The 23,251-nt window shown below is 34.3% G+C and overlaps 1 protein-coding gene across 1 annotated transcript in view; it reads left to right on the top strand.

The window, feature by feature from the left end:
* The window catches only part of LOC108363813 (neuronal growth regulator 1-like), an 81,340-nt gene extending 59,919 nt beyond the window's left edge, over positions 1–21,421 (top strand). The window contains exons 2-3 of the mRNA XM_017617302.1: positions 12,153–12,311; positions 21,405–21,421. Coding sequence (XP_017472791.1) covers positions 12,153–12,311; positions 21,405–21,412 — 167 coding nt within the window. The 3' untranslated portion in view covers positions 21,413–21,421. The remainder of the gene's footprint in view (positions 1–12,152; positions 12,312–21,404) is intronic.
* The last annotated feature ends 1,830 nt before the right edge of the window (positions 21,422–23,251 follow it).

Here is a 23,251-nt window from a genome sequence, read left to right as displayed (position 1 = left end):
TAGTGGACATACAGCAGACTTTGAAAACGCGAAAATATTAGATGTGGAGAACAAAGACAGAACGAGACTAACATTAGAAAGCTTGCGAATACAGCAAAAAATACAGCATGCAATGAATTTCAAGGAAGACGTCGACAATATAAATTGCGCATACCGGACAGCAATAACGTGCAATAGGAGAACAGACGAGCAGAAGTACACTTAAATGTAAAGAAGTCAATATCAGTGTGTTTTTGTTATATTTTCTTTGTTTTGATGTTCAATGTAAGTTGTGTTGCAGCAAAAAATTGTTATACCAAAGAATTGTAATTGTTATATTTTTCATGTACATACATGTGTGCCTAATTGTTTGTTTTTTATGTTTTGTTTACAATAAACACCAGACTCCCTGAGGAAGATGTGAAAAGCATCGAAACGCGTAGGAGGAAAAAGAAACATTGTTTGCTTTTTTTTAAACCGGCCGAAAAGCTCCTTAAACTACCCCAAAAGCTGATTTGATTTGCTTTGCCGAAGTACCAGCAAAGCATCAGTCAATCGTCATTTATCTTAAGACGCACAGTGATCGGACTTAATAAATATTCTCTGTGGTAGATTCTGGAAAAAAATGTGGTAGGTTTAGAAAAAATGTGGTAGATCTCAGGTTTTGGATCAAACTTTTTACAAAGATTAAAAAAAGGTTTCACCTAAACTGCAAAATTTTTAATTAGAATCTCTAGAAAAAACTTTTAACTTGCGTTTTGCCGATTTTAACAATTCTCAAGTAAAAGTAAACAACGCCTTAAAAGCTTTAGATGCACTGTAATGTACTAATACTTTCACAAAAATCGCAGATTTTTTACAATTTCTTTATTAGTTTTTTTATAAATCATATATTTTGCAATTTAGCAATAAAACCATGTTTCCCGACGAAAATTTTATATTGAGAAAATTCATTGTTTGAAAGTTTCTTTTCTCCTCCCATTCTTCTTTATTTACTTTTACTTGAGAAATCTCATCGCCGCCGGGAATTCGAAACCTTGTATACCATCATTCTTGTTATTAGGGACACGAATTTCGATACAATACGATACTACATCGATATTTTTGCCATTCGATACCGATACTTTTTACCCGATAGTTTTCAAACGACATTTTTTGGAATCTTGTATCGTATCGAATTGTAAATGTACATTACAAAGTTAATGGGAATAATGATATATTGTATTCGGCATTTCCAATCTGGCGTGGCATGACATTTGTATGACAAAATATTAGAAAATAAAATGAAAATGCCAAAATTAAAAAACTCTGGGAATCGGGAAAAACTATTTGTATATAACTTTGTGTGGTAATATTTGAAATATTTAAGACTAATTTTCCAAATTCCAAAATGTAAATATCTGTCCTGCTTTTATATCAGCCGAAGTATCTGACGTCACGTTACCTTACAAAAATTTCTATTGAAAGTTTTGTTGTTAATATTGTTTGTAAGCAAATTTTTAACTCAAATAAAACATGAGTTTTAGCCTTAGCTAGGGTTCCGTTTCTTGCGAATCTATGTCGTACTATAACCTTCTTACTTACTTTGGAATTTATATGTAAAGCAATATGGATATATTTTGCGCTTTAAAGCGCAGAAATGTGTACTATCTTAGGTTGCAATATGGCGCGCCTTTAGTGATGTACTTATTAAAGTGCAAAGTGTTAATTCTTTATCAGAAAATGAGGCCAATATTCAGATTTAATTTAAGACACTGTGCGTATATATATGTATGCACATATACACAGTAGTTATTTATTCTTTTACTTTTGCGATGAAAAAGAAAAGAATAAGTAACCAAGAGAGATGTGTATGTATGTACGTTTTATATATGTAGATATTATATACTGGCTAATCGCGAACCGTTCACTTTTTTGCCGGGAACCGTGTACTTTTTTGGCGGGAAATCGAGCAAAAGAAATGTACATATATATGTACGAAATTTTCTGTAACGGAATGAGAGCACCGTTTCTATACATTTGAATGCTATTTTTCATTAAAGAACAAAAATTTATGTATATGTGATTTTCTAGATTGTATCACTTTTTATGTGTGCACTAGGGTTAGTAAGCAATTCAGATTCTTACTCACGGTTTATATATTTTTATATGGGATACTTGTATTTTTTATATTCCAACGGTGCTGGCTCTTTGGAGGCGACGAAGGACCATAGGCACACGCTTGGGGCGTGTGGTAATTTCTCACGCTGCTGTTGTACAAGCGGCGGTGGACACGGTGGCTGCTGGTGACGATGGACGAAAGCGAAGGCGCGCGGTGGTGGCCCTGCGGTGGTGGCGACGGATTCGGCGTTGAACCTGGAGCTGGTGCACTGCTGCTGGTTTGGCGATGGTGCGAGTGTGTGCGCTGATTGCGATTGCCTTTTGATGGTGGGCCTTGACGGCGACAGTGGTGGTGACAATGTTGCTCGTGGAGCTGCGGGGTGGCTTTATAGGACCTTTGGGTTGCGCTGATGGCGTGCTGACGCTGCGACAATGATACGGGATGAGGCTGCTCCCCTCAAGGTGGACACAAGTCTGGAGGCACGATTGCTACCACTGCCGGGGCGGCTCTTCTTTTTAAACAAAAACTTAAAAGATCTCACGCGACTAATCTCGCTAAAGGTGTCCTTACACGATATGTATTTGCATTTGTAAATCTGACTTTTTCGATACATATGTAATTGTGAATGTCTGTCAAATTCACAGTCTTTATTTAACTAATTAAAAATACGTTCTTTGAAAGCGAAATAAACGAAACTCCGATGATTCTACCTGTGTGTCAGATGAAAATAGAAACATTTCTATTTCGTATGTACGTGCATCTGCTTTGTACAGAAACAAATCTAATTTGCCTATACACGATATGTTGGCATTTTCATATGTAAAAAGTGGCATGTACACATGCAAATACATATCGTGTAAGAACACCTTAAATCGCGATTTATAAAGGAAAAACGCACGTGCTTACAAATGAAGACTTGAATTTATTTCAAAGAGAATGATTTGCAACTCGAAAAAATATATGCGACCGTTCGGATGCTAAGAGAAAATTTTTGTGTGTATATCTACTTTTTCTTTCTTTTGTTGACATTTTGTCAACCTAAAATGTCAGCTGCGCGCTGCTTTAACTTCGCGCGTTGCCAACCACGCAAATTCATAAAATACTTCAGATTTTACAATTCATGGTATTCACTAATTACAATGTGTTTTCAAGTTAGGCAATTCAAAGGCAAAATATACAATATGTATGTAGGTAGATACAAGTTAAGGAATTCAAAGGCAAAAGATACAATATGCACGTAGATACACGTTAGATAAGTCAAAGGCGAAAGATACAATATATAAGTAGTTAACAATTCTCAAGTAATTAAATTTTAAAAATAGTTCATGGTTGCGACGGTTAAACGGCATGCGTCGTTCGTTTAACCACTTACATATATATAAGTTTGGCAGTATGTGGAGCTATACCGCTTTCCGGAAAACGGAATTTTTCTACCAAAATTTCAATAGCGGCCAATTGTAGGAAAATATCCGCAATTTTAATAGAACCGTTCTTGGCGAGAAAAAATACGCCTTTTATTAAACTATATAAATATATATATATACATATATGTATGTGTGTATATACGTATGTATGTCCGTTTGCAGTTTATTAGAAATAATATAAATTTTAAGAAAATGGAAGTTATTTTATTTAAATTTTTAAGGAAATTAAAAATTTGCCTACTTACTACTTTCCTTTAGTTTATGTAGCGATGAATGTATGTAAGTGAGCTTCTTTATGTTTTTGCGCCTGGTGTTATTATTGCCGCTGATACTGATGAAGTTGCAGATGCTGTTGATGGCTGCTGATGCTGTTGATGGCTGATAGCTGTGATAAAACCCTTGGTTGCTTTTCTGCTTCTTCGGGGCACAGCTTGTGGTAGGTCACTCGATTTAGTTTTTTTTTTTTTTATAAATGTAGTTCATATGTATGTTTATGGATTTATTTATTTTTTCCACCGAATTTTTTATATTCCACAGAAATTGTTATTTTTGTATACGTTTGTATTTATGCAATTAAAGCATATCCTTTTCCAAGGAGGCACAGGAAATATTTTTTTTCACTTTTTTTCTTTGCGAAATGTATGCATGTACATATCGTCGTTTAAAGTGCAAAACCGCGTATCAACATAATGCAAAACCGCGTATCAGCAAAATGCAAAACCGCGCATGTGAAGTTGTAGAAATTACTTTCTAGAGCGTAAAAACACTCATATTTCAAAATGGTTCTCTTTTTTTAAAAAGCAATCACATTTCTGGCTAGTATATTTCAGGACGAATGGATGAGGATTGAGCCAAGAGCTTGTGTGAGCAAATCCAATTTTTGGCAGCCAATGTCAGTTACGCGGTTTTGCAGAATGACGATACGCGGTTTTGTACTTTAAACGACGATATGTACATATACGCGCACCTTTTTTTTTGTTTTTTCCACTTAGTTAATTGTTTTGGTTTTTTGTTTTGTTTTGTGGACGTACGATTCCGAATTTTTATTTATTTTTTGTTAAGTTTTTAAAAGTTTTTTTTTTTATCTTAGGGGCTGGGCCACGGTTGGCTGCGAAGGACCATGAGTAAATCCACTGGTCGCCTTATGCACTCATCTTGCACACACACACTTTTTCCGATAAAAGGAAAGACTTGTCTTCGATTTTAAGAAATGTACAAAATGTAAACTTTTTTATTTATTTTCTGTTTATGTAATTATGTAACTACAAAGTCTATTTAGCAAATTCTACGAACTGTTTGAGAAGGGCGCGTGCGCGTTGACCGAGGTTAAATGCTGAACTACAAAACCAATTCACTTGGCACGATGATGGCAGGCGGCCGTGCGCACTCGGGAATCATTTTCGGAATCGCTCCGACTCCACACAGCTACGGCCAAAGGATGCGCGCACGGCCGCTGAATGCACTGGGCGACAATTTCCACCGCCAATGACATCGTCGTGTAAAACTGGACAATCGAAAGCATTGCTTGGGTATTGAGCTAGAACTGGTAGTTCTACGCTAGTTCTAGGCTAGTCAGATTTTCTGCAGGGGATCAACAGCCAATGCTCGGACTATACCACATTTGTTGACTAGATACTACTTTTTTTTGCTAAATTACATTTCTACTATTTCTACCACCGTGGGCATTTTCGACAACAAAAAACAACATTGCTTGCTACGACGTCGACACATGTATGATATGATCGTCTTTGTGCGTCTTACAATAATTGACGATTGACTGATGCTTTGCTAGCACTTCGGCAAAGCAAATCAAATCAGTTGCTGCTGAGACTTCATTGCGAATCTTACACGAATAGTACACAAAGAAAATGTTTCGGGAGGAATGGGAAATACATTTTTAGATGCTCGTAGCTCAGCGAAATTTTTTTTTCGCAAAACAAAAAAATGTGTGCTTTATTCGCCCTAAAAAACATTAAAACCCGTCTTACACTTGATTTCGAATTTTGAACCCATTCACCCTTCATGAATTGAAATACAATCACCCAAAAATTTTCATATTTTTATTTAGAATTTCTATAAAAATTTTAGGTATGCAGTTTTATAGCCCATTAAATTTTAGTGCAAATTTCAAGACGCTAGGAAATCGCGTTGATTTTTAATGATTGACAAGTACTTTTATATGGAAGAAAATGCCTAGCACCGTTAGCAAAAAAGCATAAACATTAAATAAACAAAAGATAAGCCAAAACTGTTCAAAATGTCACTTAACTTAATCAGCTAACCATACTTAAGTGCAAATAACAAATTCATAAATTTATTTATTTGAATCTACCGCATTGTTTTGGAATGTACCACAATTTTTCATGCTAATTTACCACTAAGAAAACTTTTGGCGTCCGAACACTCAACAGCAGCGACATCGAAGAAGCGGATTCGATCCCTGCTAAAGTCTAGAAAAAAGAAGTCTGATGAGGAGATGTGGCGATCTCCGTAATAGCTGCTGTACCTTCTACCGCTTAGACTTTGTTGCTTTTTCCATTCTTCCTAATAAAATAATCGTGGTACAAAGCTCAATAAAAATATTAAAAATAAAAGCTGATTTGATTTGCTTTGCCGAAGTACCAGCAAAGCATCAGTCAATCGTCATTTATCTTAAGACGCACAGTGATCGGACTTAATAAAAATTCTCTGTGGTAGATTCTGGAAAAAAATGTGGTAGATTTAGAAAAAATGTGGTAGATCTCAGGTTTTGGATCAAACTTTTTACAAAGATTAAAAAAAGGTTTCACCTAAACTGCAAAATTTTTAATTAGAATCTCTAGAAAAAACTTTTAACTTGCGTTTCGCCGATTTTAACAATTCTCAAGTAAAAGTAAACAACGCCTTAAAAGCTTTAGATGCACTGTAATGTACTAATACTTTCACAAAAATCGCAGATTTTTTACAATTTCTTTATTAGTTTTTTTATAAATTATATATTTTGCAATTTAGCAATAAAACCATGTTTCCCGACGAAAATTTTATATTGAGAAAATTCATTGTTTGAAAGTTTCTTTTCTCCTCCCATTCTTCTTTATTTACTTTTACTTGAGAAATCTCATCGCCGCCGGGAATTCGAAACCTTGTATACCATCATTCTTGTTATTAGGGACACGAATTTCGATACGATACGATACTACATCGATATTTTAGCCATTCGATACCGATACTTTTTACCCGATAGTTTTCAAACGACATTTTTTGGAATCTTGTATCGTATCGAATCGTAAATGTACATTACAAAGTTAATGGGAATAATGATATATTGTATTCGGCATTTCCAATCTGGCGTGGCATGACATTTGTATGACAAAATATTAGAAAATAAAATGAAAATGTCAAAATTAAAAAACTCTGGGAATCGGGCAAAACTATTTGTATAAAACTTTGTGTGGTAATATTTGAAATATTTAAGACTAATTTTCCAAATTCCAAAATGTAAAAATCTGTCCTGCTTTTTTATCAGCCGAAGTATCTGACGTCACGTTACCTTACAAAAATTTCTATTGAAAGTTTTGTTGTTAATATTGTTTGTAAGCAAATTTTTAACTCAAATAAAACATGAGTTTTAGCCTTAGCTAGGGTTCCGTTTCTTGCGAATCTATGTCGTACTATAACCTTCTTACTTACTTTGGAATTTATATGTAAAGCAATATGGATATATTTGCGCTTTAAAGCGCAGAAATGTGTACTATCTTAGGTTGCAATATTTTGAATTTTGTAGCGATATTTGGAATATCGAGTCTTTTTATTACTCTATTAATGGGTACCCGATATTGTTACAGCGATACTTTAAATGAGTATTATATCGATACTTTCGGTTCGATATCGTGTCCCTACTTGTTATCACATAGTATTTAGTGTTGCGACAATTTTTGCTCTTAGAATTAAAAAAAAATAAGGAAAATCACGTGGAGCTTAATTATTACTTCTCAAAAATGCGAATATGTGGTAGATTTCAGACCTTGTGTGGTAGATGTGGTGGATGCTCAAAAAAGTAGATCTACCACAATGCGGTAGAACTCCGATCACTGAAGACGCACGAAGAAGATGATAGTATACATGTGTCGACGTCGCAGCAAGCAGCATTTTGAAGCCCAATTATATGTGTTTGGAAAATCAACAAAATTATAGTTTAAAAAACTAAAACCTCCCTATTATAATTGCCATTCGTACTGTTATCAGGTATGTAACTTGAGAATAGAAATCGCTGCATCTTTTAGACGCATCAATATTACATAGTTACATCCCGAGCTAATAAAAGGAAGGTAATAAAAAATGCCTGCCTCTGATGTACACACATGCGTAAATATATATGGTTTTGTGTAATGATTGCAATAAGTTGAAAACTAATTTTAAGGAGAAGAATGAAATATTCATTCCATCTGCGATCTTGAAGCAAAAAGGCATAGGCTTTAATAAACTTGCTTATTTTGTACTAGCTTTCGGTCATTTCGTTGTATTTTTATTGTAATTGCCACTTTTCGGTAAAAAGGCTTGCCGTCCACAAAACACTATTAAAAGAATTAAAAATGCAAATGAATAAAAAAACTTTAAATCAGTAAAATGAATAAAAATTTAGTGAAATCATTGTTTACTTTCTAACCTAACCTACATGTGTATATATGTAACAATCACCTAATAATAGGTTTACATATAAGTCCACCGTCGAGGTTGATGTCTAGACTTTTGTATAGGAACTTTGATTATAATCTATAATTATAGCTAAAAATGGTGTCTGGACATACAACATTGCAAGTGGATAAAAGCGTTGCTACACCCTGAAGGGGCTTTAAGTCGAAAATTTAACCCTCTTCAGGGTGTGGTAGGGGGCTCTATTAAGTGAGGGAGACGTCTTATTCATTTGGGTAGTAATTTTTTCAGCGACTCCAAAAACCTAGAAACTGTGCGGTCTACCCTCTGGTTCTCACCAATTTTTTTGTATGCCTGTGCAATTATTATACTACTAGATACTTTCGGATTTTCAAACTAATAGCCTTCAAGACTTATTTTTTTAGGGTTTGGTATGTCCATAAACGTTAAGGCCTTGAGGCATTTAGGACAACCCTGCAACGACATTTTTCCGATAAAACCCCTAAAAAATTTCCTTTGGAAACAAAAAAAAAAAATTATGAAGGCGTGCAGAAAGCTTAAAAAGCTAATGATGCAGTCTGAAATAGGGTAAACCGTTCTCTCCGGCGATGCATATTTTTGCGCCTATAACAGTATTATTATAAATCGATTTGCAGTAACGATTGTGTTATTCGGTAACTCTTTTTTAACGACACTAAACAGCTGACATTTTCTTTTTATTTAAATAAAAGAAAGGTGGCATCACAGCTTAACGAAACGTCAAAAAATGCGAAGAACACAAAGAAAGACGAAAAACAAATAAATTCCTTGCTTGCAAAGTGGTATGCACATATTTTTCTGGATATTTTAATATATTTTTACAAAAAGTAAGTAAAATAAAACGTTTATTTACTTTGTATTATTAGACATAACCATTTTCGCATATTAAAGAATGGCTTCGTCAGTGTTCAAAAGAGAAGCCGGACCACAGCAGAACAACTAAGTCGCATGGTGGACTTTTTGACGGAAACGCCGGGATTGGCAGGATCAAGGTTCCAGAAGCTTCATGGAAAATCGGACTGCGACAAGAAGTGGAATGAACTAGCGTTAATGGTATGGTGAATAGCCTTGGCGGTGCGGTGAAGAACGTCGACCAATGGCGCACAGTATGTAAAAATTGTTTAGTAATTTAATACCACGTTTAAAATTTTGTTTTGCAAAAAGGTATGGAGGGATTTGAAGAGCCGTACTAGCATTAAGGTGCGTGATAGAAAAAGAAAGTCGGCTATGACGGGAAACAATCCCATTAATGAAGAACCACTCACTGAGCTTGAGAGGCGTGTGATTGCCCTTGTCGGTAGCGACTATTTGCAGTGCCATGGAACTGTTGCTGAAAGTGTGAGCATTGAGATGCGCACATCGACTCCTATAACTCCTGCAGGAAAACCGCCACGTAGAGGTTCAAAAAGAAGGCCGAGGCCCAAAAAACATATTTGGAAATGGCTCAGACCCAAGCAAATGCCTTAAAAGTTATTTACTTATTTGTAACTTTACAAAAGTAAAATATTTTGACATAATTTGTTCGGTTCTTTTTCAACAGACGCTAGCAGAGTCGAGTGCAGCGAATGTACAAATAGCAAGTAGACAAGCGGATGATTTGAAGGTAATTTTTTTACATACTAAAAAATAGTATTACATTCTTATGCTCTTTCAACAGTTGTTAGCTGAAACAAGTACGGCGAGTGTGCAGGTAACGAAATCGTTATCCGAAGCTATAGCCACAATGGGGGAAGGTTTAAAGGCATGTGCGGAGGCCTTTAATAATTTAACAAACGCTATCTACCGCATGTAAATATTGTGTAAATATGTAGTTTTTGAAGGTATTTTTTGTTTTAATATTTATGTTAGTTTTATGCGTTTTAAATATAAGTTGAATTTCTTTTTTGTTTTTATATTTATGTTAGAGCTAAGTTTTCATTTGATAAAGCATGAAGTTCTTTTTTTTTTGTATTTATGTTAGAGTTAAGTTAAAAAGTTAGACTTAAAAAAATTTACTCAAATTAAAGACAAAACAAGACTGAAGTTATTGATACCACAGTTTTTATTTACATAAAAATGTTTAATAAAATGCCAAAATAATTTTATTGTATTCCTTCTGAATTTTTATTTATCAGCGTTTTATTCATGTGAAATAATTTGCAATTAGCCGGTCTTGGACGCGTTTTGCTGTTGAAGACGGCGCGTCTTGATTTACATTACTGCTATTTGTCCTTGGCTCTAGGATCTCAGTCCCGGGATCGTATGTTTGGTCAAGTTATGCAACACTTTGCATGCATTTACTACTTTTCCCGTAAATCCAGGATCATACGAAAGAGTCCTTTGCCGAGATAAGCATCGACTAGTTTTTTTGAGAATGCCAAAAAGTCTCTCGACTGGGTTTCGAGCTTTGCTCATTGTAGCGGAATTTAGGACTCCCTTTGGTTGGTTTGGTAGACGAGTCATCAACCACGGTTCCAAAGGATATGCTGAGTCATCTGCAAATATATATTCAACATTTTCAATTAAATTGATTTTAATAAATAAGTTTCAGTGGATTTAAAAAGGTGCCAATCAAAAACATGTTATGGTTTCCATTTTCAAAACTTCGCTGCATAACTCTCCGGACTGCAGAGGAGCTCCAAATAAATGAATCGTGCCGCGCTCCTGGGTATTTGCACTGACAGCCAAAATCTTTAAATTTGGATGACATATCTATATTTGTATAAAATAAAATTAATTCTCAGTAGTTTAACCCTTGAGCAAATTCTACTCTTACCATTTGCACATTGATAGAATGGTATCCATGGTGGTTGGCATACGCTTCTTCATGATTTTTTTGGCTCATGATGGACACATGGGTGCAATCGATAGCCCCAATAGTACCTTCTACAAATGGTGCGGATGCTGAGGCGAAAATTTCTTTTGCAGCTTGCCGCTCTATTTGGGTCATGGATCCGTTACGCGATGTAAAGAGCGACTTACGGACGACTGGCTCATGGATATCCCCCATTGCTCCCGACGGGACGTTGATAACAGCCAGTTGCGAAGAATCGCAAGGCAGTTAGAACCTTCAAAATTTACAAAAGTATTTAAAATTGAAAAATACTTGAAAATTACATTATTTACCTGTTTCTCTGTCATTATCGCAGTTATTATTCGACCCCTTAATTGGCTATCAAGCTGGGAAACAATATCATCAACCAAGTCTGCGGTTAATCGGTAAAGGTCACGAAACTCAGTTGCAGTCAAGTGGAAAGGGTTGTTCACTTCACGAAGCAAACGTCTATCCACTGATGAAGGGCTTATTATCTCCTCATCTTGGGATAAAACGTATGCCAAATACTCAAATGCCATTTTTACAAAAAGTTTTTCTTTTATATATTATTTAAGTAAACTCGCGATCTATATTACTTAATTTTAACTCAAATGAAATATCAAATTTTCTTTTGTCGATGCCGCTAACAACTTCAAAATATTCGCCGTTTACTTAACGAGTAATCGAGTAGTTAACGACAACAGCTGTTAGCGAATTGTCAAATCGTTAAAACCGTCGTTAAGTTTTCTTAACGATTCGATAATCGTCAAAATAGAATGGCGAATCCCACTACAGATAACCGCACACTGCGCGTTTCCTTCTCCGTCCACTATATTTACGAGCCCCATTCGCCGTCAACACATACACCGACGATATAAAAAAAACTTGAAGCCCACTTGATCGCGTCATTAAACTCTTTTCTTCTTTTTTAAGGATAAAGTAGTGGAAATGTACGTAACGACAATGATTTTTTGGACTTTATATTATTCACTTAGATGCCCCAATAACTAGAAGCCATATCTTGCAAAAAATCGTATAGTTATATGTATACTTTCCTAATTTTAACAAGGACGTGTTTAGAAAAAAATTTTAGATATAAGATTTTAAAATGAAGTGATTTCAATATTCTGTTCTATAAGATACGAAGTTATGTATTTATAACAACAATTTTATTTCAAAACAGTTCCGCCCAATATCGATGACTCGCTTAGCTCCAGTGACGTAATAGTACGTGAAGGTTCCAACATTTCTTTGCGTTGCCGAGCAACCGGTAGTCCACGTCCGATCATCAAATGGAAACGCGACGACAACTCAAGAATCACAATTAATAAGAATCATATAGGTTAGTCTATTGTATAAATATATCCCCTTATCAGAGCTGGGTAATTTTTGATTATAACTACATTTCAATTACGATTGCTTAATTGCAATCCTTAAATTGTATACGAATACTATTACGTTAGTTGTAATCATAAATGTTACCATTATGATTATAATAATTGTAATCTTAAAAATTTAATGACTTAGATTACTGTAATCGTAATCATGAAAACCATGATTACGAATACCGTAATTGTAATCCTTAAAAGCTCAGTTAGTCAACGACGTAGCGTAAATGTAGGTTGACGTACGTAGCAGCATATAAAATTTACTTTTGATAGAGAGAGAGAGAAGCAACGGCAACGTCACTGCCATGCGGTGGTGAGTTTTCGTTAACACGCGAATCCCATGAGCTAGATCGTGTCTGCGTCAACCTACGTCTACGCTACGTCGTTGACTGTTTGCGCTTTAAAATTATAAGAATACAATTACAGTAATTTTAATCATGAAAATTACGATTACGCATACTTTAATTGTAATACTAAAAATATCATGATTACAATTAATGTACTCGTAATTAAGAAAATTTTGATTGAGATTTTTTAATTTTCTGTAGAGGTTTAGTATTTGGTTACGTTAATGAGCGGAACTTTCATCGAAAAGTATGTACAATTTATTTAAATTTGAAGTAATACAGGGACACAGCGGCCTCTGTGGTGTTGTGGTTATCAATAAATAGAAAAGAAAAACTTGTTTTCTAATAGCGGTCGCCCCTCGGCAGGCAATGGCAAACCACCGAGTGTATAGCCCAAAATACAATACGCAGTGGCAATGGCAGTTTTTCGAAATCAGCTGTTTTTTAGAAAGTGTGGTATCCAATGAAGCGACTCACAATACAGCAGTGGCAGCCAGTGTTGCCGTTTTAGCCCTTTGGTGGCTAAATTTGGCTACCAAATTCTTTTTTTGGCCACAAAAATTTGAAATTGCCCCTAGCCCTTTTTTTAGCCCTTTTCAAAATTTATTCATCATTGACATTGAAATTTTTTATATGATTTTCATGAATTTAACTCTTCGCTCATAAAGCGAACGCCTTTCCTTTAAGGCAAATAAACTGTTCATTGTGTCGCTAGCTTAAGTGGTGGAAAAAGTTTGTTTATCGGTTGCTTCTTTTACCTTTAAGTAACGCAGAAGTTGAAAGGACGTTTTCTATAATAAATTTCGTTAAAAATAAGCACAGAAATAAAATGAATTTTGCAATGTTAAACGCTTTATTAACTGTAAGATATGGCTTAAAAAATGTACAGAAATGTTGTCATGATTTTGAAATTACAGATGATATCGTCAGGTTAATGAGAAATGAACAAAATTGTAACGACGAAGAATCGCTTAGCGATGATAGTATTGGTATTGATATAAATATTTAATGTGTTAAAAAAAATGTTTATAGATTAAATTATTTTACTATGAGTTCATTAAATGAATACTCTTTTGTTTGTTTGATACATACAGCGTCGGACAATAATAAAGCACCGACATTTTAATTCTTTGTAAATTATAACATAACATTTTAAAAATTTCTTTTACAAATGGATATTTTTCGAAGCATAGTTTGAAATTATTTAAGTTATTTAGTATTGTCCGACACTGTATATAGATATGATTCTAGTACTTATGTATTCTTAATGTGATCTCATTTTTTTGTTTATGTAAGAAATTAATTTTTAAACTGTACATACATATGTATATGTATGTTTTTTACGTTTCTGGGCCGTTATCTTATCCATTAACGATTTAACTATACTTTAAAATAGGTAAGTTGGCGGCCCTTAATATGCTTTATGTGTTACACAACAAGTTTATTTGTTGAATAAAATATTAATTCTTTCCAGAGTTCATTGTTTTTCTATATCATTACTTATAGAAAATGTTTGCGTGTATACTTATATATTTATATGTAGGTAAAAAAATTTAGCTACCATTTTTAGCCACAACGACGATTTTTAGCTCTTTTTTAGCCCTTTTTTAGCCTGAATTTAGCTACCGCTAAAAATGTTTCGCGGCAACACTGGTGGCAGCTGGCAGTACTGCTCGGTTTAGCCCAAATTCTAAATTCACTGCCACTGCCTCCATCGCAGCGAACTTCGCATGTTGAACTTGACATAAATGAAATGCAGCCAACTTCTGTTTATGTCACTGAAGCCTAAAAGGCAACAACAAAAATGTAAACAAACAAAAGGGAATGTCAAAAAAAGCAGTCACTGACAACGCCGTATTGTGTTTGCTGGGGCAGTGACTGCCAATATTAGCAGTAACAGCTGATTTTAAAAACTGTCACTGCCACTGCCATAGCGCTATTGTATTTTGGGCTTATTTCAGTCATGAAAACCAGCTTCTCCTAAAAATACAATAGCCTTTCGGGTCGGCGTAAAATTGTAGGTCCCTCCCCTTTGTGTGACAACATCAAGGCGGACAGTTAATCAAAATCAAACTTTATTGGAAATAGTGCGACCACGAGTCTGTGTAGATTATTAACACAATTTCAAACAAATATGCGAATTCATAACTTAAACCATTTTCGTAAATAAAAATTAATATTTGCTCAAAGCAAAATAAATTTCTCGATTACTGTAATCGTAATCTTGAATAGCTTTATTGCGATTACTATAATTGTAATCCTAAAATTTTAATGATTACGACTCCTGAAATCGCAATCCTAATTTTCATGAATACAATTACGGTAATTGTAATCTTAAAATTTTTAGGATTGCGATTACTATAACCGTAATCATAAAAAGTACGATTACGATTACAGTAGTCGTAATAGTTAAGTTTTAAGGATTTTAAGGTAAGGTAATTAAGGTATTCGCACTCAAACATGTTATGTCCCTCCACTTTGTGTGACAACATCAAGGCGCACGCCACAAATTGGAGGAGAAGCTCGGCCAAACACTAACACATGTGTTAGCGCCAATCTATTATTATTATTAATCGTAATCCTAAGTAATCAAAATGTAATCGTAATCATAAAGTGACCAGCTCTGCTACATACATATGTACATATGTACGTGTGTAAATTTTGTAAAATATCTTTTAATCCTATTTTTATTGCAATCTGTATTTGTTAGATACATTTAAGAATTGTGTGAGTTGTCACAAGGTCGTACAGGTAGGGACACGAATTTCGATACGATATGATACCATGCCGATATTTTTGCCATTCGATACCGATACTTTTTACTCGTAGTTTTCAAACGATATTTTTTGGAATCGGGTACCAGAACCCCTTTATCGTATCGAATCGTAAATGTGCATTACATTAATGTTACTACATTTATGCGACAGAATTCATGAATTCATTTCATGAATTCAAAAATGGTCCCGTTTATGTATAATTCGCGAATTCATGAAATAAAGTGCCTTGAAAAAGTGGCAATGCACTGGCGAGAAACTAAATAGTACGGTTGTGACTTTTTTGGCCTCCTTTTGAATTTGCAAAAGTCGTTGGTACTAGGCAATGAACCATATTATATCTAAATTAGTTATAATATATTTTCAGTTTATTCTATTTGAATTTATTTTATATTTCCAGTGTTTTAAATCCTGGTTATGCCACTCAAGCTTTTTAATCGAAAAACATCATAACCCTAGTAAAAAGCTGTTTGTATAAAGTGGCGTTGGCGGACTTGCACTTGACGATTTCATGAAATGATGCCGAATTCATGGTTAACTTTCGTGTATAACTGAATTCATGAAATGGTGTTTATGCAGCCAATTTTAACCCAAATTCATGAAATGAATTCGTGAATTAGCCTACGCATAAACGTAGTATATGAATAATGATACATTTGTATGACAAAATGGTAGAAAATAAATTGAAAACGTCAAAATTCAAAACTCTGGGAATTGGGCAAGACTATTTGTATAAAACTTTTTGTAGTAATATTTTAAATATATAAAGTTAATTTTCCAAATCCCAAAATGTTAAAATCTGTCCTCTTTACCTTACTGAAATTTCTATTGAAAGTTTTGTTGTTAATATTGTTCTTTAACAAATATTTAACGCAAACAAAACATGAATTTTAGCCTTTGCTAGGGTTCCATTTCTTGTAAATCTATATCGTACTATAACCTTACTTACTTTGGAATTTATGTGTAAAGCAATATAGATATATTTTGCACGTTGTAGGGCAGAAATGTGTACAATCTTAGGTTGGAGTGTGGCGCGCCTTCAGTGACGCACTTATTAAATTTCAAAGTGCTAATTCTTTAATAGAAAGTTATACCAATATTCAGATTTAATTTTTTGAATTTTGTATCGATATTTTGGAACATCGAGTGTTTTTATTACGATATAAATGGGTACCCGATATTTTTACAGCGATACTTGAAATTAGTACTATATCGAGGCTTTCGGTTCGATCTATATTTTTGGTTTAACGTGGGAACCTACCGCAATTTAATGCAGTCCGAGCTCCATGAAGCTCAAAAGCTTAACGGTTTAATTTATGCCTTGCCTACGCAAGCATTTCAGCACCAAAGGCAGTGTGGGAGGACACACTTACCACTTTGGTGATTCCGAAACCTACCTAAAGGCTCTGCCGTTCTTTGGGTTCCGGCACCCGGTTGCAATGCAACTCCACATCGAACCCTTGCGAGTTCTCCCGCATTCGGGTATTAAACCCGCGATACTCCCCGAAGAGCCGTACCTCACTGAACAGACTGGAGTAGTGCTCGCCAGCCAGACTTGCTTGACCAGCTCGAGTCACGCAACCTACTAAACATACCAGAATACACATGCTTGACCCCACAACTAGTCAGATTTGCTTTTCCACCGTTATCAAACCACCTTATTGCTACCCATAAACAACCTCCATTCATTCATGCTACATGTCGCGCTCATCTCACAAGACTTGATAATCTCATTCCACCCCGAGCTGTCCCTCCCGGAGTGAAAATCGACCCTAACCCTTGTTCGAGTCGCTTGACTTACCTCATTCACACTGCTCGTCTCACTAATCTCGCAGGTCTTACTAGCCTTACTGGGGAGCACTTTCCAGCCCGGGTGCACAAAAGGCATGGATATTTGCTCCTTTTCCGGTTTTCTACACCCGCTCGAGTTGCTTGACGAGCCACATTTTGTAAATCTAACCAGCTGTACGATCTCACATGTGCATCCGGCCTGTCTTTTGGCCTTGTTCGTCTCACTGGCTTTGCTTATCTAGCCAACGAACATACTCCAGGGGCATCTGTTCGCCCGCGGTACCTTTTTTAAAGTCTTTGGTATGACTTTCGAAAGCCGAAGACTCTTCTGCCAATTGAGCCTCCGACCGACTCAGAATTGGAAGCCTTTGACTGGGGTACCCGGGATTGTGACACCCGTAGCCCCGCAATGCGGAACCCCCCTGGGTTTGTTGGTACGGTAATCTCCACATAGGAATCTGTATAAGCACATGTCCTACACAGGTTCCCATGCGGAACATCCCTGTTAGTTCATGCTGGCATGGAAGCCCCTCAGAGCCCCCATGTCACCACTTAAGATCTGGCCCCGCGACAAGGACACCAACTTCGCCAGATACTTTCGGTTCGATACCGTGTCCCTACATACATGAATGGAGTGAGCACCAATCAACTTGTATACTGAACGAAGACGATCTTTTATGGATTTTCTTTTACGCGGGATGAAAACATTTCGGCAGGATGTCATTTCTGTTTTAAATGGATTAGGGTGGGTTTGCCGTCTTAGAATCTAAGAGACAACATGCTTTTTGATTGCTTCTGCAATGGTTAGAACTTGAAGATCACTTGAAGTTGCTCGTTTGTGGAATAATACTTTTGAGAGTTTTCGATTTCAATCTTTGAAGTATTTCTTTGGTAGAGTGAATTCCGTAGGTCCAGATTGGTTTTATAAGAGTGGAGTATAGGTCAGTGACCATATTTTTGAAGTAAAAATAAAGGACAAGCTTTCATACGTATTTTTTGTATTTTATTAAATTCAATAAAGATATACATATATCATTACGATATACAAAAAAATCTTAGTTAACAAAATTAAATAATTCAAGGTACATATTTTGCTTTTATACTTGTTTTTTTCAATAAGTCGATAATTTTTAAAAAGTCGTAGAATTCTGAACATCTTAAACCTAAGACACATTTACTAAGCACAGATGCTTAAATAGTCTCAATTGTTAGTTAAGCTTTCTCACTGGCCCAAAAATTATTGATTAATGAAAAAATTCGTGCAGTTGGTGCATTCGAACCAACAAGACATACAAAAATTCGGATATTTTTAATATATTTGCATAATTGAAATTATGGTTTTGAATATGAACAAACTTTTCAGACCATTTTTGATTAACTAATAGTTAGCAAAAAAATTTTATTTGTTTTTTTTTCAGAGTTCTGTTGAGAGTTCTGAGTATCCCCTCGAGAGTTCTAGCAAAAAACTTATTTTTTTTTTTTGTCCTACCAATAGTAACAAGTTGTAAGCACCAAAAACAAATTCATTTGTTCTTTCGGAGTTCTGTTGAGTGTTCTGAGTAGCCCCTAGAGCGTTCTAAATAAAACTGTTAAAAAGTTTGTTTGTTCGACCAATAGTAAAAAGTTGGAAGCACAAAAAGGGCCAACATTTTATATACAAAAAAATTTCATTTGTGTTTTCAGAGTTCTGCTGAGAGTTCTAAGTAGCCCCTCGAGAGTTCTAACTAATACTCTTAAAAAGTGTTTTTGTCCGATCAATAGTAAAAATGTTATAAGCAAAAACAAAGGGCAAATTTTTACTAACAAAAAATTGCATTGGTTTTTCAGTGTTCTGTTGAGAGTTCTGAGTAGCCCCTCGAGCGTTCTAACTAAAACTGTTAAAAAGTTTGTTTGTCCAATCAATAGTAAAAAAGTTGGAAGGGAAAAAAGGGGCAAAATTCTATTAACAAAAAAATTTCATTTGTTTCTTCAGAGTTATGTTGAGAGTTCTAAGTAGCCCCTCTAGAGCTCTAACTAAAATCCCTATAAAGTTTTTTTGTCCGACCAATAGTAAAAAAGTTGTAAGCAAAAGCAAGGGTCAAATTTTTATTAACAAAAAAATGTCATTTGTGTTTCAGAGTTCTGTTGAGAGTTCTGTGTGGCCCCCTGAGAGTTCTAACTAAAACTCTTATAAAGTTTTTTGTCCGACCAATAGTAAGACATTTATAAGCAAAAACAAGGGGCAAATTTTTATTAACAACAAAATTTAATTTGTTTTTTTCAGAGTTCTGTTAAAAGTTCTGAGTAGCCCCTCGAGAGTTCTAACTAAAACTCTTATAAGGTTTTTTGTCCGATGAATATTTAGTAAAAAAGTTATAAGCAAAAACATGGGGAAAATTTTTATTAACAAAAGAATTTAGTTTGTTTTTTTCAGAGTTCTGTTGAGAGTTCTGAGCGGCCTCTCGAGAGTTCTAATTGAAACTCGTGTAAAGATGTAAGCAAGAACATGGGGCAAATTTTTATTAACAAAAAAATTTCTTTTTTTTTCAGGGTTCCATCTAAAATTCTTAAATTTTTTTTGTCCGACCAATAGTAAAGAAGTTTTAAGCAAAAACCAAGGCGCAAATTTTTTATTAACAAAACAAAATTAATTTGTTTTTTCAGAGTTCTGTTGAGAGTTATGAGTAGCCCCTCAAGAGTTCTAACTAAAACTCTTATAAAGTTTATTTGTCCGACCAATAGTAAAAACGTTGTAAGCAAAAACAAGGCGCAAATTTTTATTTACAAAAAAGTTTCATTTGTTTTTTCAAAGTTCTGAGTGGCCCCTCGAGAGTTCTAACTGAAACTCTTATAAAGTTTTTTTCCGATCAATAGTAAAAAGTTGTAAGCAAAAACAAGCGGCAAATTTTTATTGACAAAAAATTTAATATATATTTTTCAGAGTTCTGTTGAGAGTTCAGAGTTGCCCCTCCAGAATTCTAACTAAAACTCTTAAACAGTGTTTTTGTCCGACCAATAGTAAAAAAGTTATAAGCAAAAACATGTGGCAAATTTTTATTTTTTATTGACAAACAAACTTAATTTGTTTTTTCCCAGAGTTCTGTTGAGAATTCTGAGTGATCACTCCAGAGTTCTAACTAAAACACATTAAGTTTTTGTGTCCGGCCAATAGTAAAGAAGTTATAAGCAAAAACAAGGGGCAAATTTTTGTTAACAAAATAATTTCATTTGTTTTTCAGAGTTCTGTTGAGAGTTCTTTGTAGCCCCTCTAGAGTTTTAACTAAAACTCTTATAAAGCTTTTCGTCCGACCCATAGTAAAAAAGTTATGAGCAAAAAAAAGGGGCAAAGTTTTATTAACAAAATAATTACATTTAATTTTTTTCAGAGTTCTATTAAGAGTTCTGAATAGCCCCTCGAGTGTTCTAATTGAAACTCTTGTGAAGTTGTTTTGTCCGACCAATAGTAAAATAGTTGTAAGCAAAAACAAGCTTAAAATTTGTATTGACAAAAGAATTTAGTTTGTATTTTTCAGAGTTCTGTTGAGAGTTCTGAGTAGCCACTCGAGAGTTCTACCTAAAACTCTTATAAAGTTTTTTTGTCCGACCAATAGTAAAGAACTTATAAGCAAAAACCTGGGCAAAAATTTATTAACAAAAAAACTTCATTTGTTTTTCAGAGTTACGTTGAGAGCTCGAGTCTGAGTAACCCCTCGAGAGTTCTGACTAAAACTCTCATAAAGTTTTTTTTCTGACCAATAGAAAAAGTTATAAGCATAAAGAAGAGGACAAATTTTATTAACAAAAAAATTTCATTTTTTTCATAGTTCTGTTGAGAGTTCTGAGTAGTAAAAAAGTTATAAGCAAAAACAAGAGGCAAATTTTTATTAACAAAAAGATTTAATTTTTTTCATAGTTCTGTTGAGAGTTCTGAGTAGCCCCTCGAGAGTTCTTACTAAAACTGTTAAAAAGTTTGTTTGTCCGATCAATAGGAAAAAAGTTGGAAGCAAAAACAAGGGGCAACATTTTATTAACAAAAAAACGTCATTTGTTTTTAGAGTTGTGTTGAGAGTTCTGAGTAGTAGAATTGTTATAAGCAAAAACAAGAGGCAAATTTTTATTAACAAAAAAATTTCATTTTTTTCAGAGTTCTGTTGAGAGTTCTGAGTAGCCCCCTAAAAGTTCTAACCAAAACTCTTATACAGTTTTTTCCCGACCAATAGCAAAAAAGGTTTAAGCAAAAACCAGGAGCAAATTTTTATAAAAAAAAAATTGTATTTGTTTTTTTCAACCAAAACTCTTATAAAGTTTTTTTTCTGACCAAGAGCAAAAAAGGTTTAAGCAAAAACCAGTCGCAAATTTTTAATAAAAAAAATTGTATTTGTTTTTTTTTCAACCAAAACTCTTATAAAGTTTTTTTGTCCGACCAATAGTAAAAAAGTTATAAACAAAACAATGGAAAAGTTCTGAGTAGCCCCTCTCGAGTTCTAACTAAAACTCTAATAAGGTTTTTTTTCCGAAAAATAGTAAAAAAGTTATAAGCAAAAACAAAGGGCAAAATTTATTAACAAAAAAATTTCATTTGTTTTTCAGAGTTCTGTTGAGAGTTCTGAGTAGCCCCTCGAGAGTTCTAACCAAAACTTTTATAACGCTTTTTTTCCGACCAATAGTAAAAAAGTTATAAGCAAAAACAAGGGGCAAAATTTTATTAACAAAAAATTTTATTTGCTTTTCCGGAGTTCTGTTGAGAGTTCTGAGTAGCCCCTCGAGAGTTCTAACTAAAACTCTTATAAAGTTTTTGCCCGACCAATAGTAAAAAAGTTATAAGCAAAAACAAGGGGTAAATTTTTATTAACAAAAAAAATTCATTTGTTTTTCAGAGCTCTGTAGAAAACTCTGAGTGGCCCCCTGAGAGTTCTAACCAAAACTCTTATAAATTTTTTTCGTCCGACTAATAGTAACGAAGTTATAAGCAAAAAGAAGGGGCAAAATTTTATTAACAAAAAAATTTCATTTGTTTTTCAGAGCTCTGTTGAAAATTCCTAGTAGCCCCTTGAGAGTTCCAACCAAAACTCTTATAAAGTTTTTTTGTCCGACCAATAGTAAAGAAGTTATAAGCAAACACAAGGGGCAAAATTTTATTAACAAAAAATATAATTTGTTTTTTTCAGAGTTATGTTGAGAGTTTTCAGTAGCGCCTAGAGAATTCTAACTAAAACACCTTTTTGCCCGACCAATAGTAAAAAAGTTATAAACAAAAACAAGGGGCAAAATTTTATTAACAAAAAATTTCATTTGCTTTTTCGGAGTTCTGCTGAGAGTTCTGGGTAGCTCCTCGGGAGTTCTTACTAAAACTCTTGTAAAGTTTTTTTCCGACCGTTAGTAAAAATTTATAAGCAAAAACAAGGGGCAAAATTTTATTAACAAAAAAATGTCATTTGTTTTTCAGAGCTCTGTTGAAAATTCTGAGTAGCCCCCTGAGAGCTCTAACCAAAATTCTTATAAAGTTTTTTGTCCGACCAATAGTAAAGAAGTTATAAGCAAAAACAAGGGGCAANTTAACAAAAAATTTCATTTGCTTTTTCGGAGTTCTGCTGAGAGTTCTGGGTAGCTCCTCGGGAGTTCTTACTAAAACTCTTGTAAAGTTTTTTTCCGACCGTTAGTAAAAATTTATAAGCAAAAACAAGGGGCAAAATTTTATTAACAAAAAAATGTCATTTGTTTTTCAGAGCTCTGTTGAAAATTCTGAGTAGCCCCCTGAGAGCTCTAACCAAAATTCTTATAAAGTTTTTTGTCCGACCAATAGTAAAGAAGTTATAAGCAAAAACAAGGGGCAAATTTTTATTAACAAAAAATTTCGTTTGTTTTTCAGGGTTCTGTTGAGACTTCTGAGTAACCCCTGAGAGTTCTAATCAAAACTCTTATAAAGCTTTTTGTCCGACCAATAGTAAAAAATGTATAAGCAAAAACAAGGGGCAAATTTTTATTAACAAAAAAATTTAATTT

The sequence above is a fragment of the Rhagoletis zephyria genome, unplaced genomic scaffold (genome assembly GCF_001687245.7).
Source record: "Rhagoletis zephyria isolate East Lansing unplaced genomic scaffold, Rhagoletis_zephyria_1.1 Rzeph_scaffold_01382, whole genome shotgun sequence".
NCBI lineage: Eukaryota > Metazoa > Arthropoda > Insecta > Diptera > Tephritidae > Rhagoletis > Rhagoletis zephyria.
Note: the sequence above shows the minus strand (reverse complement) of the source record. Positions and strands in the feature narration are given on the sequence as shown.